The 18,891-nt window shown below is 40.6% G+C and overlaps 1 protein-coding gene across 4 annotated transcripts in view; it reads right to left on the bottom strand.

Annotated features, from left to right (window-relative positions):
* Positions 1–15,236, bottom strand: part of LOC144613242 (uncharacterized) — a 29,841-nt gene extending 14,605 nt beyond the window's left edge. For 2 of the 4 annotated variants that reach the window (XM_078435079.2, XM_078435076.2), the window contains exons 1-5: positions 15,015–15,236; positions 13,887–13,982; positions 13,441–13,506; positions 9,298–9,371; positions 8,748–8,784 (exon numbers count right to left, since the gene is read on the bottom strand). In XM_078435079.2, coding sequence (XP_078291205.2) covers positions 8,748–8,784; positions 9,298–9,371; positions 13,441–13,506; positions 13,887–13,982; positions 15,015–15,064 — 323 coding nt within the window. In that variant the 5' untranslated portion in view covers positions 15,065–15,236. The remainder of the gene's footprint in view (positions 1–8,747; positions 8,785–9,297; positions 9,372–13,440; positions 13,507–13,886; positions 13,983–15,014) is intronic. The other 2 variants (XM_078435077.1, XM_078435078.1) reach the window with 2 other exon arrangements.
* Between the last annotated feature and the right edge of the window lie 3,655 nt (positions 15,237–18,891).

The following is an 18,891-nucleotide window of genomic DNA, read 5'->3' as shown; positions in this document are numbered from 1 at the left end:
CCCCAAGAACCTATGGTCTGAATGAATGTGGGGAGCTGATGCATCGACTTCATAGTAGATACTGGGGTGAAACACTCTGTGGTAACCCAACCCGTGAGCCTCCTCTCACAGAGACAAGCCACCATTGTGGGTGTCATGGGCAATCAGACACGCCGTCCCTTCCTGCTGCCTTGGTGATGCAATTTAGGTGGCCATGAAGTCATCCATGAATTTCTGTGCCTCCCCAACTGCTCCATGGCTTTAATAGACCAGAACATGTTGAGAAAACTGCAGGCCCCGATAACTTTCAACTCCCACAAACAAGCTGCTCTGACCCTACGAAAGCCAGAAGCAAAGATTATGACTCTCACGATTTCCCAAGGGGAAGAATGGCACCTTTACAGTCTCATGGAGGAGCCACAACAGGGATCTGAGCTGCCCTTCAGAGTACCTGGGGTGTGGGCTGAGGACAACCCACCAGGACTGGCCCAGAATATACCTACAAAAATTGTAAAACAAAAGCCAGGGGCAGAGCCCATCCACCAAAATCAATATTTCATCCCTTGTAAGACACAGATAGGGATATGGAAGCATCTGGAGAGACTTCTAAAATACTGGATCCTCCAAACCTGTAGGTCATCTTGGAACATGCCTCTCCTACCAGTCTAGGTGACATGCACCGATGACTACTGGCCAGTCCAAGACTTGCACACAGTAAACCAGGCTGCCGTCACCCTGTACCCAGTTGTTCCCAAACCCATACACTTTCTTGGATCTTATCCCCATCAAAGCTGCTTTCCTCACATGCCTAGAACTCAAGGATTTTTTCTTCTACATCCGCCTGGCCTGCCAGAGTCAACCAATATTTGCCTTCCAGTGGGAGAATCTTGAAAATGGTGACAAGGGCCAGTTGACTTGGACCAGATTGCCTCAGGGGTTTAAAATTCCCCAACTATTTTCGGCACTGCATTAGACTCAGACCTAAGAGCCTTCCCAGCAGATCAACAGGGCTGTGTTTTGCTTCAATATGTAGATGACTTACCGCTGGCTAGAAGGTCTCAGGAGGATTGCATGAAAGGACTCGGCAACTCGTTACCCTCCTATGGGAAGCTGGCTATAAGGTCTCAAGGAAAATGCCAAAATCTATCAAAAGAAAGTCAAGTACCTTGGCTTCCACCTCTCCCAGGGGCAGCACCAACTCAGCCTGGAGAGAAAACAGGCCATTTGTTTGATCCTGGTTCCATCTACCCGACCTCAGTTTCAGGAGTTTCTCAGGGCCACAGGTTTTTGTAGAATCTGGATACCTAACTTCCTGGTCTTGGAAAAACCCATTTATGAGGCCACAAAGAGGGGAGGGCAAGAACCTGTGTTATGGGAGCAAGTACAGCAAAAGGGCCTTTGAAGAGATCAAACAGGCCCTCACCAACATGCCTGGTTTGGGTCTCCCAGATATGTCCAAGACTTTCTTCATGTACATTCATGAACATACTGGTGGGAGTCCTAACCCAGATGTTGGGGTCATGGCATCATCTGATCGCATATCTCTCCAAACATCTTGACTCTGTTGCCCAAGGCAGGCCACCCTGCCTACGGGCACTTGCTGCCATGGGCCTCTTAGTGTCTGAGGCTGACAAGATAACTATGGGACAAGAATTGACAGTCCGAGTGCCATGTTCAGTATTAACATTAATGGAATACAAGGGGCAATACTGGCTAACCAACACCCAGATAATCAGATATCAGGCAATGCTATGTGAGAACCCACACATTCATGTAGAAGTAGTGCCAACCCTAAACCCTGCAACCCTACTGCCTGTCAGTCCAGGTCAACCAGATCATGACTGCATTGAAGTCATGGATCAGGTGTTCTTCAGCTTGAAGGACCAGACTTGAAGGACCAGCCCCTCAAGGACCCCGATGCTGAGTATTTCACCGATGGTAGCAGTTTTGTGAAAGAGGGAGAACACCTCACAGAGTACTCCATGGTGACCCTGAATTCTATCATTGAGGTCAAACTCCTGCCAAAGGGGACTTTGGCACAGAAGGCAGAGCTTATCACACTAACCCAAGGGATATGTGTTAATATATACACAGACTATAGGTATGCCTTCACCGCCCTCCATGTACATGGGGCATTCTATAAAGAGAAGGGCCTAATAAACTCAGGAGGAAAAGACATAAAGTATGATAAAGAAATCCTTGAATTCGTAGATGCTGTGTGGGCCCCTAAAAGAGTGGCAGTCACGCATTGTCAGGGACATCAAAGGGGAGACACCATGGATGCACAGGGAAATACTAAAGCAGAACAGGAAGCAAAGTTTGCAGCCTCCAAAGGAACAGCGGAATCAGTGGCTTTAACCACCGCAGTGTTCCCTAGTCCACTTGCAGAATGGGACCCTAACTATTCTCAATATGAGAGTACCTGGTTTAATACTGAAAATGGAAGCTAGCTCCCAGGTGGATGGTGAAAATTTGAAGACAGCTGAGTAGCAATTCCTGAGCAATTCCTGGCTCCCCCTTTTGTCAAGCAGTTCTATCAGGAAACCCATATTGGCCAGACAGCTCTTGAGACTCCATTGAGCCAACATTTCTCCATCCCTCAACTCTCCAGAATAGCCCAAGCAGTATGCGAACAGTGTGAAACATGTGCCCGAAATAACCCACCTATATTAGGAAACCCATCTACACTGGGACTAAGTGTTGCCAATCACCTGTTAGCCCCACTAAGGGTGGGATTCTTCCTTTATGAAATCCTTTATGGCTGTCCCCCGCCCCCCATTTTCAAGGGAATAGGGGATCTAAATGAGATAGGCAATATAACCCTAAGGCAACAGATACAGGCCCTCAGCTCTACCCTAACCACTTGACACCACTGGGTTAGGGAGAAATTACCTGTCAGTCTGACCACAGACACTCACTCCATTAAACCAGGAGATGCTGTATGGGTGAAGGAGTGGAATGTCCAACCTCTAAAACCCCTCTGGAGGGGCCCATTCACTGTCATTTTGTCTACCCTCCTGCAGTAAAGGTAGCCAAAATGGGTCCATGGATTCACCACAGCAGAGTGAAGCTAGCATCTCTAAACTGGGAGTGCATTCCTGATCATCAATGCCATGCAAGCTGACCATACAGAAGACGCAATCTAGAACTCCAGAGGCTCTGGGAGACTGCAGCCCGTCTTTAGTCACCCTAGGTGACCCGTCTTTAGTCACCTAGTAGCCAAAATGGGTCCATGGATTCACCACAGCAGAGTGAAGCTAGCATCTCTAAACTGGGAGTGCATTCCTGATCATCAATGCCATGCAAGCTGACCATACAGAAGAAGCAATCTACAACTCCAGAGGCTCTGGGAGACTGCAGCCCGTCTTTAGTCACCCTAGAAGTGGAATGATTTATGCACGGCAGAAGCTTGAGGAATTGACGGTCCAGTGGAACAAACAGACTGTCCTTATCTTCTATATGTTTCCTTACTGTGATGCACTGTCACCCCTTGTTTCTCAATGTTGTTGTGATTCTTGCTGTACTTTTCACCATAGGATTGGCAGAGGCCACCTGGGCCAGCTGCGGGTATAGTAAGAGGTTTCTGTTAGCATTTACCTTCCTTTTGTGGATAGGATGCTTCATTGGTATTGGTGGCTTCTAATCTGGACCTCTTTTGTAGACCTAGATTCCTCATCATGTGACCCACGTATTCGCATAACCAGCTCTGGTCAGGGAGTCACTTGGACCTTACTGTACCATACCCACTTCTCATGCCAGAGAAAGATCCTGGGGACCTGCATACACATTAAGACCACCTATTCTATCTGCCAGATAGTGTATTGACTGGTTTCAACCCACAGTATTCGCTGAGCAAGAAGTCCAGAGCCACCCTCCAGGCAAGGGCAAAATGAACCAAAGGATACAACTCACTAACCTAAAACAACCAGTGTCAATACTTTTTGATGTGTGCTTAATCATAGTTGATGCCCAGTCAACCTTTGCCAATGCATGTGGAGGACTATCTTGGGAATGGGAATACAGGCTAAATGATAAGTACATGTGTGAACTGTTCTCAACTGGGGCCCGTTTTGGGTGTGCCTGGACTGCCCAGTCTTAATGTTCCTCCTGGAACTACATATCATGGGCCAGGGAGAAGACAAAACAGCACTCCTTCAAAAGGGGATGACTACATCAAATTGTCAGCTGGGGACCCCTAACCCAGTTAATTTTACTGGTCTTAACCTGGGAGACCCCAGATGGAGAGGTAGCTGGCAGATCAGGATATGTATCCATGGACAGGGCACAGACCCAGGAACTGTATTGTAGTTTAAGAGAGTTACTGTCACACATAAGGCCATGACCCACCAGGTCTTTCATTCCTTTTATGCAGAAATGGAGAAGGATCTTCCTCCTGTCTCTGTCACAATGAAAAAGCTGTTTTTGGCCCTAGCAGAGACTATAGCCCAGACTCTAAAGATCTCTTCTTGTTATTTATTTGGGGGAACAATGGCATTGGAGGCTAGCAAATTAGATCCCTGTGAACCTTATAATGGGACAGAATGCCCATTGGGGTTTGGCTTCTCAGAACCTCAATTATTGGGAAAAACTGTCTTGCCTTGTGGGGAAGGAAGTTCACTGTCTCTGTTGGAAGCTTAACATGCCTAGGCCAAAGATTTATAACTCAGCTGCCCAGGAAGCCCAATGATGGGGGACCCCAGATCACCTTGAGCTAGATCCCCACCCCTTGTCTAACTTCCCTCATCTCCGAGAGGCCTGGGATAATGTTGACACAGCCATCAAATGGCAGGCCCTAGGTGGACTATACTGGATATGTGGAAGGACAGCCTATACAGAACTTCCTTCAGCAGGTCAGGGTCATGTGTGCTGGTAACTATTCATTGATCTTTCTTCCTTCTTCCACTTGCCAGAGGGAAACATTTGGGAGTCCAAGTGTATGGGGACAGGAAGTCTCAAAGGAAATGATGTGCCCTGCAAACTGGCAATTGGAAAGATGCTGAATGGCCTCATGAGTGTATAATTCAATATTATGGCCCTGCCACCTGGGCAGAGGATGGGTCCTGGGTCTACCACACTCCCATTTACATGCTAAACTGCATAATCAGGCTGCAAGAAGTTGTAGAAATTATAACCAATAAAACTGCCAGAGTTCTTAACTTACTAGCCAAGCAGGAAACCAAAATGCTCAGTGCTGTCTACCAAAACCACTTGGTCTTGGATTACTTGCTTGCTTCTGAGGGAAGAATTTGTGGAAAGCTTAACCTGATCAACTGCTGCCCACAGATAGATGACGAAGGAAAAGTCTTAGAGGTGATCACAGGTCAAATGAGAAAGGTTGCTTATGTCCCAGTCCAGACCTGGAAAGGTTAGGACCCCAGGGAGTTATGTGGAAGATGGTTTTCAACTCTTGGGGGATTCAAAACCCTCACAAGTATTATCCTCTTGATTTGGGGATCTTGATTAATCCTAGCTTGCCTAGGTCCTCTGGTTATACAGTCTATCTCCAACATCGTTGAGATAATGATCAAAAGGAAAACAGTCATGCATGTGATTATGTTATGGAAATATAAACCTCTGAACCAAGATGATACTCTTTGACCCCAAATAGGGGTCTGAACATTAAAGCAGAGAATGTGGTAGAGCCCCTCCCTAAGGAATGTGGTGAAACCTCAAGACAAGGGAAGGCGACCTGGCTATGTGTGCATGCAAGACATTCCTCATGACTCTGTAACATAGACCACCCATTCAGACCATATGTTAACATACATGGGAGACAAAGGAGCAAAAATTGTACAAAAGTCTACATATACCTTGATGTGCTTGGGGATCAGGTTTTTTGGGTACAAACCCCACTGAGCCCATGCTGGCGTGAGGAATAAAGTTGCCTCCTGGACAAAAAGGCCTCGGTGTCTTCTTTCTCTGTGCATGAATCCTGCGACACTAGCACATTCCTTATCACCATGGAACATGGAATACCTTGTAGGGTCTCTTCCTGAATCATTCAGCTGGTATATCTTCCAGCCTTAAATATATATCTATTAGAGTATGCTCATTCTCTAAAGTCTTTTGATTCTTTCTTCCAGCGCCGTCTTTTATTCTTGCCAGTTATGGAATTTTTACATCACTTTTAGAAGATTCGTTTGGAGTCATCCTAACTTGTTGGAAACGTCTCTTGAAATCCTTAACAGGTATTAAATCCCGTATCACAGGAAAGTGCTCACATATCAGTAAACTCCATTATCCAGTTCTAGGTTCTGCTCTTGTAAGTCTAGCTTCTTCAGAATCCTGTCCCATATGTTTTCTTCTGGCTCCAAATGCCACATGTTGGCTGTATCCTATAGCTCCTTCAGTACATAATCCTTTATCCCTTAGAAGATCCAGCAGTTCTGTGGCCAGGTTATGTAGTGATTTGACTCTAGCTTTTTTTCTGATGGCAAGCTGGGAAGGGAGGTGGAGGTAAATCCTGTGAGGCAGGGACTCTGAATTTTCTTCAGGGAAGGAGAAAACTCTGGCCTTGAATTGGGAGGAATGAGCCACTTCTTCCAGTGAAGAATGTGGAAAGGGAATCTGTGGTTCCAAGGTTTTTGTATGCATAGACCCAGATCCAGTCTCAGAATCCAATTCTTTCAAACTAAGTCTCCAACCTTTGCATAGCAGATTAGCTAAGGCTGACAAATCAACCTTCTCTGGAATTCTGCTCTTAAAATTAAATCCTGGAAGGGAGCTTGGGTGGCTCAGTCAGTTGGGTGTCTGATTTTGGCTCAGGTCATGATCTCACAGTTCATGAGTTTGAGCCCCGCATCGGGCTCTGTGTTGACATCTCAGAGCCTGGAGCCTGCTTCGGATTCCGTGTCTCCCTCTCTCTCTGCCCCTCCCCAGACTCATGCTCTGTCTCTCTGCATCTCTCAAGAATGAATAAACGTTAAGAAAATAATAATAATAAATCCTGGAAGGAAGCCTCAGTTTTCCTGCCTCAGGCTCAAGTCTCTTGATATGCTGCCAGCATATGAAAGCTTTAGCTTTCATACTTCCCTTTCAGTTGGTGATTAATCATTCTCAATCTTCTATTGTCTTTCTGCAATACACCCTGGGTACTAAGCAAAATCCATCAGATTACATGGGCATTATAATTAGTATTTACCAGATCTTATATTGCTGCTACCAGCACTCCCTTCCACCAGTTTCTGGTCCAGGATCATAACCTTGAAAGTTTTCACAAGTGCATCATTATAGCTTGTTAGAGTTGATTATTACACCACCAAACCCTAGGACTTTTTATTGCCAGTGAGATGGCTAATTCAGCTCTAAAGCCCATTGCAGGGTTTCCCCCAGCTCCTTGGGCAAGTTCTGGTACCAATTGTCTTAGGTTGATTTCTCAAAAATAGACTTTCAGAAGGAGATTTGAGTGCAAGAATCCCCTGGGAATGATACCTATGGGATGCAAAAGCACTAGGATTGGGCAGAAGGAAGATTTGGGCTATGATGCACTTGCAACAAAGACCTCAGCCAATTTCACTGGGAGCTCCGGATCTGGGACAAATCTTCACACATTCACCTCTGGTGACAGAGATGTCTGGTGGCAGACTTTTATAGGCCCTCACCACAAGGCATTGGCTGTAGGCTACCTCCAAGGAAGGGACATGACTTGGGGCTTGGTGATTTCTCTGCTGAGGACAATGTTCAGAGAAAAACTCACCTGTGAGCAGCCAGTCACCAATGCTCCCAACAGCTCAGGGAAAGGATATCTTATTAAATATCTTATATCTCATAAATTTAAGAAGATATTAAGATTTTAGGTTACTGAAAGGATTAGATAATTTAATTCATATAAAGTGCTCACTAGTGTATAGGAAGAATTCAAGAAAACGTTATATCCCAACAAAATATGCTAGTGCTTTAGTAATAATACTAACAGTGACATACATGAGTTCAAACTGTATAGACTTAAATAGAGATGTGGTACTCCACATTGTATTAAGTAATCCTCATTACATTGTTTTAAATAATTCACCTTGTTACCTGAACAGTCCCTAAATAAATAGAAGTGACATTAATGAGGACCAACTCCAGAAGTTTCCTTTAAGAAAGTTTTTGCTACCATCTTGCCATATTATTTGGCAGGCATTAACAGAAGAGTATAGACTTACTTGGCCTAGAACTGCCATTCTATAGGACATTTCCAAGTCATAGTTTATAGATAAGGGTGCTTGTTCTGGATTCTAGGAGTAGTGAGAAAATTGAGGGAAAATGGAAGAACTGACTCAAGCAAGAGATCAGTGTAAAGAGTTTGGGGCAACTGGGATGGATATTGAGGAGCAGTGGAAAAAATATTTATTGGCTATTATATAATAAAGGGAAGTAAAGCATTGGTATTTCAGGAATCAGGCTTGTTTGTGAATCCTGTGTCAGATTCTTAGATCTAAAGGTTAATTTAATTTGTGCAAGTTTAGAAAGTAACTGCTTCTCATGAATTGTTAAAGGAGCATAATAATCCTGCCTAGCTCATAGGTTTGTTGTAAGAATTAAATAAGACAAAGTATTTAAAGTGCTTGGCAAAATACTCATCGGTACATGGTGAGTATAAATATTTACTGGTTATTAGAATTATTATTAAGCGTCTATAAGAGTAAGACCATCGACTCAAGCAATGGTGTTGATAATGATAATAAGTAATAGAGCATATAATTGAGAACTGCCTAACCTAATCTTTGTCCTCAAGGAAATCACCTCATATATATTAGGGTGCTTGAAACAGTCTCTGGACTTACCTTGATGAAAGTTCACAGTCAAGCTCTGTACTTAGACCTTGGGAGAAAGAAAATGGTACATATTTCAGATATAGAAAAATGTTTTAATGGTTTGCCTTTTAACCAATCCTTTCTAGCTCCTATGTTCCCTCCCTTGTTTGTCTCTTCCTTTAGCAAAGTGTTTAGCAAAGCCCTTTTCTTTTAATGACGGGCAGTAAAAGGGCACTGTGTTTCTGCAGGACCCAGCTAAAATCTGTTGACATTCAGCGAAAACTGGATAATCCATTCATTATTTATAGACCTGTTCACATAATGCAAGACGTTTCTTTTCCTTTTTTTTAAAACAAGCCACACAATAAAAATGTTTAATTAATGGCATGTGCAAGTCTTAAGCAAAGATTTACTTGTTTTGTGGATTTAGCAAATTCTTTCAGCCGCTTCCTCCCAGATGCTGACAAGCCTGTTTGTTTATATTCATTAGCTCTTTTAAAACCCAGCCAAGTATTAGGATTATTTTTGAAGAAGCTCAGGTAGTCTCTGAAGTAGGGGATATAGGTCTTCAGAATCTCACCTCCCACGTATAGACCCTTTATGAAACATCTGCTGGTCTTCAAAGGAGGTGTTAGATGAACTTGTCCCAGCTTGCTGGAATAAAGGGAAAAAAAATTATGCATTAGATAGAATCTTTTATCACATACCCACTTATAGACACATCAAAAATGTGTTTTTAAAAAATCTTCCACTGGAGTGCCTGGCTGGCTTAGTGGTTATGTGTCTGACTCTTCTTGGTTTCGGCTCAGGTCTTGATCTCACAGTTTGTGAGTTTCAGCCCTGCACTACGCTCTGGGCTGACAGTGTTGAGTCTGCTTGGGATTCTCTGTCTCCCTCCCTCTCTGCCTCTCCCCCACTCTGTCTCTCTCTCTCTCTCTCTTAGTGGGATTGCATTGAATGTGTAGACTGCTTTGGGCAGTGTTGACATTTTAGTGTATTTGTTCTTCCAATCCAAGAACATGGAATATTTTTCCGTTTCTTTGTGTCTTCTTCAATTTCTTTCCCATGTTTTCTATAGGTTTAAGGATACAGATATTTTTCATCTTTGGTTAGGTTTATTCCTAGGTATTTTATCGTTCTTGGTGTAATTATAAATAGGATTAATTTCTTGTATTCTTTTTCTGTTTCTTCATTGTTGCTGTATAGAAGTGCAACCTATTACTGTACAGTGATTTTTGTATCCTGCAACTTTGCTGAATTCATGTATCAGTTCTAGCAGCTTTTTGGTGGAGTCTTTTGGGTTTTCCATGTCATCTTCAGAAACTGAAAGTGAGACTTCGTTTTTGTCATTTTGGATGTCTTTTATTTCATTTTGTTGTCTGACTGCTGAGGCTAGGACTTCCAACACTATGTTAAACAACAGTGATGAGAGTGGACATCTCTGCCATGTTCTTGATGTCAGGGGTAAAGCTCTCAGTTTTTCCCCATTGAGGATTATATTAGCTGTGGGCTTTTTTCATGTATGTTTTTTATGATGTTAAAGTATGTTCCCTTCTATACTGACTTTCTTGAGGGTTTTTATTAAGAAAGGATGCTTTATTTTGTCAGATCCTTCTTCTGCATCTATTGACAGGATCATATGGTTCTTATCCTTCCTTCTATTAATGTGATATATCACATTGAATGATTTACAAATATTGACCCAGCCCTGCAGCCCAGGAATGAATCCCACTTGATCATGGTGAATAATTCTTCTAATGTACTGTTGAATTTGATTTGCTAGTATCTTGTTGAGAATTTTTACATCCATGTTCATCATGGATATTGGCCTGTAATTCTCCTTGTTAGTGGGGTTTCTGTTTGGTTTGGGAATCAAGGTAATGCTGGCTTCATAGAATAAGTCCAGAAGATTTCCTTCCATTTCTATTTTTTTTGGAACAGCTTGAGAAGGATAGGTAATAAACCTGCTTTAAATGTCTGGTATAATTCCCTGGGGAAGCCATCTGGCCCGGGATTCTTATTTGTTGGGAGACTTTTAAAAACTCATTCCATTTCTTCACTGGTTCTGGGTCTGTTTAAATTTTCTGTTTCTTCCCAATTGAGTTTTGGTAGTGTGTGGGTGTCTAGGAATTTGTCCATTTCTTCCAGGTTGTCCATTTGTTGATATAAAATTCTTCATAATATTTTTGATAATTGTTTCTATTTCTGTGGTGTTGGTTGTGATCTCTCCTCTTTCATTCATAATTTTACCTATTTGAGTTCTCTCCTTTCTTTCTGAGAAGTCTGGCTAGGGGTTCATCAATTTTGCTTATTTTTTTCAAAAAAAACAGCTTAGATTCATCTGTTCTACTGTTTTTGTTGTTGTTTTTGTTTTTGTTTTATTTTTTGTTTTGTATTCTAGATTGTTTATTTCTGCTCTAATCTTTATTATTTCTCTTCTTCTGCTGGCTTTGGGGTTTTCTTTGCTGTTTTGCTTCTAGTTCCTTCAGGTGTGTGGTTAGGTTTTATGTTTTGTTTTTCTTGTTTCTTGAGATAGGCCTGGATTGCAACATATTTTCCTCTTAGGACTACCTTTGCTGCATCCCAAAGAGTTTGGACTGTTGTCTTTTCATTTTCGTTTGTTACCATACATTTTTAAATTTCTTCTCTAGTTAAAGAATGGGCCTGGTTGACCCATTCATTCTTTAGTAGTATTTCCAAACTTTTTCCTGTGGTCGATTTCAAGTTTCATAGTGTTGTGGTCTGAAAATATGCATAGTATGATCTCAGTTCTTGTATATTTATTGAGGGCTGTTTTTTAACCCAGTATGTGATCTATTCATGAGAATGTTCTATGTGCACTTGAGAAAAACTGTATATTCTGCTGCTTTTGGATGAAAAGTTCTGAATATATCTGTCAAGTCCATCTGGTTCAGTGTATCACTCAAGACCATTCTTTCTTTATTGATTTTCTGTCTAGATGATCTGTCCATTGTTGTAAGTGGAATATTAAGGTCCCCTGCAATTACTATATTCTTATCAATAAGATTGCTTATATTTGATATTAATTGATTTATATATTTTGGTTCCTCAAGTTGGGGGCATAAACATTTACAATTATTAACTCTTCTTGATGGATAGACCCTATAATTATGATATAATGCCCTTCTTCTTCTTTAATGCTGGATAAAGGGTTCTTGGCTGCATATTTTTCCTATTCAGCACATTGAATATTTCCTGCCACTCCCTTCTCACCTGCCAAGTTTCAGTGGACAGGTATGCTACCACACTTATGTGTCTACCATTGTAGGTTAATGCTCATTTGTCCCTAGCTGCTTTCAGAATTCTCTTTATCTTTGTATTTTGCCAGTTTCACTATGATATGTCATAGTGAAGACCTATTGTTTTTGAATCTGAAAGTTTTCTTTTCCTCCTGGATTTGGATGTCTGCTTCCTTCCCCAGATTAGGGAAGTTCTCAGCTGTAATTTGTACAAGTATACCTTCTGCCCCTTTCTCTCTCTCTTCTTCTTATGGAACTCCTCTGATATGAATATTATTATCTTTCATTGAATCACTTAGTTTTCTAATTCTTTCCTTGTGGTCTAGTATTTTTTATGTTTTTCTTGGCTTCATCATTTTCCATAATTTTATCTTCTATTTCACTTAATCTCCCCTCTGCTTCTTCCATCCTTGCTGTCACTGCATCTAGCTTATTTTGCACCTCATTTACAACATTTCTTAATTCGTTGTGACTATTTCTTAGTTCCTTGATCTCTGCAGCAATAGATTCTCTGCTGTCTTCTATGCTTTTTTCAAGCCCAACTATTAATCTTATGACTATTGTACTAAATTCTGTTTTAAATTTTTTAATATTTATTTATTTTTAAGAGAGGGACAGACAGAGACAGAGCATGAACAGGGGAGCGGAAGACAGAGAGGGAGACACAGAATCTGAAGCAGGCTTCAAGCTCTGAGCTTTCACACAGGGCTCGATGCAGGGCTTGAACCCACAAACCACGAGATCATGACCTGAGCCAAAGTCAGACACTAAACTGACTGAGACACCCAGGCGCCCCTATTATTCTAAATTCAGATCAGACACATTGTTTATATCTGTTTTGAGCAGTTCTCTAGCTGTAATTCCTTCCTGGAATTTCTTTTGAGGATAATTCTTTTGTTTCATCATTTTGGATAGTTTTCTGTCCTTTATGTGCTTTAGTAGCTTGTTATGTGTCCTGAAGCTGCAAGCAGTACTATGTTAAAAAGGGGTTATACATTCTCTGTGGCCTGGACTTTTAGGAGATGCTTTTGTAGTGTGTTGCATGAGCTCTGTTGTTGTGATGCTGGTTGTTTTATCTCCCTACTCATAGGTGTGGTTTGGACCTTCCACCAGGTGTGCTTTGATTTGTTTGTTGAAATAACCCTGAAAAAAATTTAAAAAGGGGGTGGTGGTGGAAGAAGACTTATCCCATACAAAGAAGTTACAAGGGATGGGGAAAAAAAAAAAGAAAAAAGAAAAAAAATTGACCAGGCAGAGAATCAGAGTAACTATATGGGTTATGCCAGAGGGACAGAGGAAAATAAAGAAGGAGATACAGAAGAGGTATAAAAAGAATAGATTAAAAATGTCTGTTTAAAAAACCAACACCCAGAGAGAGAGAGAGAGAGAGAGAGAGAGAGAGAGGAATTGACCAAGAAACAAATCAGAAAATGCAAAACTGTTGGACCGATATCTGATGGTACCTTGAAACGGGTGGCTGCACTGGTCTGGAGGAGAGGCCATCTGGTTTGGTCATTTTCAATCTTGCTCTGGTAGATACACAATTATCAAGCATGGAGGGGCTTGGTTTGTTGTAGGCTGGTATTGCCTCTACTGTGGGGATGCTGTCCTGTTTCCTGAAGCCCTGAGCTACAGAGCCCAACGTTGTCTTACCCTCCCCTCCAGGCGCATGTACAGGGTGACAGACCCTAGTCCAGAGATGACCCACAACTCTAGATCATGTTAAAAACTGGTTCTTTCTCCTTTTTTTCCATTCCCCAGTCTGTGTTTTTTCTCTTGTCCAAATACAATCCTACACTTCCACAGCCTCAGCCTCTCTTTTTCTTCCTTTGGTCTCTCCACAGAAGGCGATCCCTCCTATCCATGCCTATGCCACCTGTTTCATCTTTCCCAATTCATATTCACGCACCTATGGCCTGCCAAGTTGTCCACATGGCCCCTGGAGATGTTTCTGTCATTTGTAGTCCACATTCCTGGAATTCCAAGTCTTCTGGCCTCAACATTGCTGTGTTTGAGGGACAAGGGAAATTTGAGTCCCCCTACTTCTCTACCATGTTGACTTTTCTCCGTACCATTAGAGAAGTGTTTTTGAAATCCTTGAACAGAAAATACTCTTAAGCGCATGAAATACTGGCACAATTACAATGATTTCTGGATGCCACTCTGCTGCAAATATGCCATTAGATCACCAGATTATTATAAAAGGGTATAACTCAGGAACAGCCAGATGAAAGAGATGTACAGAGCGAGATAGGGAGAAAGGACCGGGAGTATCCATGCCCTCTCCATGGTGCACTCCCAATAATTAACTTTAAATATTTCAGTTCACATATCAACATTTTATGTTTACCAATTATTCCCATTGTCTCAAAAATTACAGGCCTACACATTTGTAGGTGGGCAATCTAAAGCCAGTTGGTTATTGGGATAAGATTCCCAACAGTTTTGTACTGTAGAGGGAAATATGATGACACTATCAGAAAGATAGGGTCTCAGAGGTCATCATGTCTTTATAGGTGGGGCTTCAAATAAGAAATGAAAGATCCTGTCACAGCTCACTTTTGGATCTTTCTTATTGAATTTATGTTGCTGTGTTCTCATAACTCCTTTTTTGTACATTGATATTCTTTGAAACCTCTACCTTCCTAACTCAACATTTTAGCAACCAAGTTAACTTCCCTGCTTAAGTTCCTAGAGTACCTGAAAGCCACAACAGTTCATTTTTATTAACATCTTCCTCTTCCATACAACAACAGATTTATTTTCAATAATAATCATGAAATGAAAAAAATTAGCCAGGAATAATATCAGCTAGAAGGGGGGAAGAAAATGAAAACTGGAATTTTCTTTTATTAAGATTCATATATGTAATCATGCTAGTTAACAATAAAAATGGTATAGTGTTAAAATAGAAAAAAAGATTAATAACAATTTTAAGTACATTAGTTTATGGTTTTAGAAAAAGGGGGAAATGTGTACCTACATATTGGACACAGTAATGAAAAATAACATGACAGTTTCTGGTTTTACACCTTACCTTCTATAAATTAGTAAATAGTCTCGTCCAAATTGATCCATTTCACACATTCTTATTCAGTAGACAATATAGCCAGACTTGTCAATCTCAACCAGTCTTTACTGATAGTTGAAGAACACATTTTTTTTTTAATTTTAGTTTCAAAAGTGTCTTTCACATGAAGCAATAGACAAATAATTAAGAAAAATCTTGGGGGTATTGGATGTCTCAGTCCATTAAGCATCTGACTCTTGATTTCATCTAAGATTATGATCTCACAATTCCTGAGTTTGAGCCCTGTGTCAGGCTCTGAGACAACAATGTAGAGCCTGCGTGGGATTCTCTCTCGCATTCTCTCTCTGCTCCTACAACTCTCTCTGTCTTTCTCTATGAATAAATATATGACAATTTAAAAAAATCGTAAACTCCAGGATAAGTTTGCCAGGGTCATAAAATTCCATTTCATAATAAATACCAGAAAGTATCATAATTGCCATTTATTTCTTTTTCTTTCAAATTTATTTTCAGCTTTTTAATTATTTTTTTAGTAGAGAAATTTTGAACACATACAGAAAATTTCCAAGTAGTCAAATACAAAGACATAAAGTAACTCAAGTTCTATATCTTGGTCTTTATAATCGCTGCACTATTATTATTTTGAATGTGCTTTTTTAAATGCTGAACTAAACAGTGCCATAGAGCTCAGAGATGTACTGTGTCTGCAGCAGTCTTAAATTATCCTGAACATTAAAAAATACAGAAAAAATGTGTGTAGGTTAGTGTGATTACCTTCCATGTAGAACACAATGTTTATTAAAGAATAAGTAATAAATACAAACTAATTTGGATGTTATACCTATATTTTAAATAGAGTGATAACTGGAACAATTGTTTAAAACTTCGACTAACAAAATATATATATTTTTTCCTACGAAGAAGTATTTTATCACTGACATTGTTTAGAATTACTAGTTCACAGTGATTATAGAAGGTAGACTGAGAGATTCTACTACACACCTATGAGAATGGCCAAAACTCAGAACAGTGACACCACCAAATCTGATGGGAGAATGGGCCACAGGAATTCACTTTCATTGCTGTAGGAATGCAAAATGGGATGCTTTGGAAAACAGCTTGGCAGTTTCTTATAAAACTAAACATACTCTAGGAGCGCCTGGATGGCTCAGTAAGTTGAGTGGCCGACTTTGTCTCAGGTCATGAACTCGAGGTTCATGAGTTCGAGCCCCACGTCAGGCTCTGCGCTGACAGCTCAGAGCCTGGGACCTGCTTCAGATTCTGTGTCTCCCTCCTTCTCTGCCCCTCCACTGCTCATACTCTGTCTCTCCCGGTGTCTCTCCAAAATAAATAAATGTTAAAAAATTAAAAAAAAAAAACAAAAACAAAAAACTAAACATACTCTAACCATACCATCCAGCAATCATGCTCCTTAATATTTATTCAAAGGAGTTGAAAACTCATGTCCATACAAAAACTTGCACAGATATGTTTATAGCAGCTTTATTCATAACTTCCCAAATTTGGAAGCAACCAAGATGTCCTTCAGTGGTGAATGGATAAATAAACAATAGAATATTACTCAGTACAAAAAATAAATGAGCTATTAATTCATGAACAGACAGAGTGGAACTTTAAATTCATATTGCTAAGTGAAGAGCCAATCTGAAAAGACTACATAGTGTATGATTCAAATTATATGGCATGCTGGAAAACATAAAACTACAGAGATAGTATGAAAGTTTAGTGGTTGTCAGGGATGTGGTGAGGGTTGAATAGACATAGCACAGAGGGTTTTTAGGGCAGTGAAAAGTTCCATGTGATAATCATAATGATGGGTAGATCTTTATATGTTTTTCCAAACCCATGGAATACAACACCAAGAGTGAACTGTAATAGGAACTATGGGATTTGGATGATTATGATGTATCAATGTAGGTTTATTAGTTGTAACAAATGCACCACTCTGGTGGGGGATGCTGATAATAAGGAAGGCTGTATATTTGGGGGGTAGGAGGTATATGGAAAATCTCTATACCTTCCCCTCAGCTGAGGTGTGGAACTAAAACCTCTCTAAAAAAATAAACCCTTAATTAAAAAAAAACTAGGCTAACATTATTTGGTAATATTATTGTTTTTAAATTATCAAAAGACAATATCCTCCACCCCCATTTTTGTCTGCACTGGGATGGATCACCGCTACCACTTGCCCTTATACCCAGCTACTGCCCTGGTTCTTTCTGGAGTTTCATTGCTCACCATCTCAGAACAATTTCCTGCAAGCTTAATGATTCTGTATCACAAATACAGCAGAGCTAATACAATCTATTCTAAACCATTCTCTTCATTTTCTGATAAATTTGTCAAACCAAGTAACCATGGAAGAGGACTGTGGGCAATTTTATTTTTTTTTAAAGAATGAAAAAAAATATGCCTGAAAGCAGTAGAAAGTAGATGAGACTCAACAATAAATCAGAGAGACTGAACTGCCCCAGCTAATTCAGTCAGAAAGGAGTAAACAACTGCAGAGGCTTGATTCAGACTATTACCTTTAATGCATTAGGAAAAAGAGACAGAAGAGAGAAAATGACTAAGTAATACATGTGAATTTCACACTTCACACTTTGTCACTTAGCATAGCGTCTGCCTTGCTCCTATCATCCTGCACTGATACAACATCTGAACAATAGAGAGAGGCAGGAATAATGGGCTCCTTTTGGGAGAAATTAATTCAATGAGACATAGATAAGCGCACTCTTCTAAAAGAGAGACTCAAAAGCAAATGTGTAGAAAACAACTTGAGCTAGAAGGGGCAGCAGAAAGGCAAACATTGGGTGGGAAAAAGAATTTGAGTCCTTGAACCGTGAATTCACTGCTTGCATCCATTTACTCCTTTCAACAAAATATATTAATAATTTACTAATGTCAAGTATTGTTCCAGGTGATGAAAAATACAAGCGTAAACTAATCTCTATGATCTGTGCTCTGACCCACTGATGAATTCAAATTGTCACATTTACACAAAATACCAAATCTCCATTTTCTGTACCTCTAGATGTCTGATTCGGAAGCAGTCCGTTTTCCCAAGGAACCTCCTCCTCTATTTTTCTGTCTAGATATCTCTGGGGTGGAATGGCCATGGAGGATTGTCTGCCATTACAAAGTCTGTTTTCCTGGAGGATTAGGCAAAGTTCAGATCATAAATGCTTTTCACGCCATGCAAAGGAGTCTGGAATACTTAGGCAAAGGGGAACCACTGAAAGATTTTTAACCCACAGCAGTAACAGAGAGATCTATGTTTTTTAAGAATTTAACACTGGTGTAGTAGGTTGAACGGTGACACAGCACCCCATTCCAAAGAAAAAATATATATATGTCCACATCAAATCCCTAGGATCTGTGAATGTGATCTTATTTGGAAAAAAGACTCTTTGCAGATGTAATTAAGTTGAGGATCTTGAGAGGAGTTTATTCTGTATTATCTGGGTAGGTACTAAATCTAATGTCAAGAGTCATTATAAGAGACAGAGGAGAACAGACACATACAAGAGAAGTCAATGTGAAGGCATATCAGAGAGATATGGCTACAAGCCAAGAGGGTCAGCAACCTGAAAAATCTGTAAGGGTAAAGAAGGGATTCTCTCCTAGTGTCCCAGATGGAATGTAAGATTGCCAACACCTTGACTTCTGACCTCCAGAACTGTCAGCGAGTAAATTCATCTTGTCTTAAACCACCAGTTTGTGGTAATTTGTTATGGCAGCCACAGGAAACAATGCAACTGGTGGCAACACTAAGGCTATGTTTTATATAGGAGTATGGTCAAGGACAGTCTGTAATGGAAGACACTATTACTACAGAGCATACTTAAAAGAATATAAGCCA

The sequence above is a fragment of the Panthera onca genome, chromosome D2, assembly GCF_046562875.1.
Source record: "Panthera onca isolate mPanOnc1 chromosome D2, mPanOnc1 haplotype 2, whole genome shotgun sequence".
Classification (NCBI taxonomy): Eukaryota; Metazoa; Chordata; class Mammalia; order Carnivora; family Felidae; genus Panthera; species Panthera onca.
Note: the sequence above shows the minus strand (reverse complement) of the source record. Positions and strands in the feature narration are given on the sequence as shown.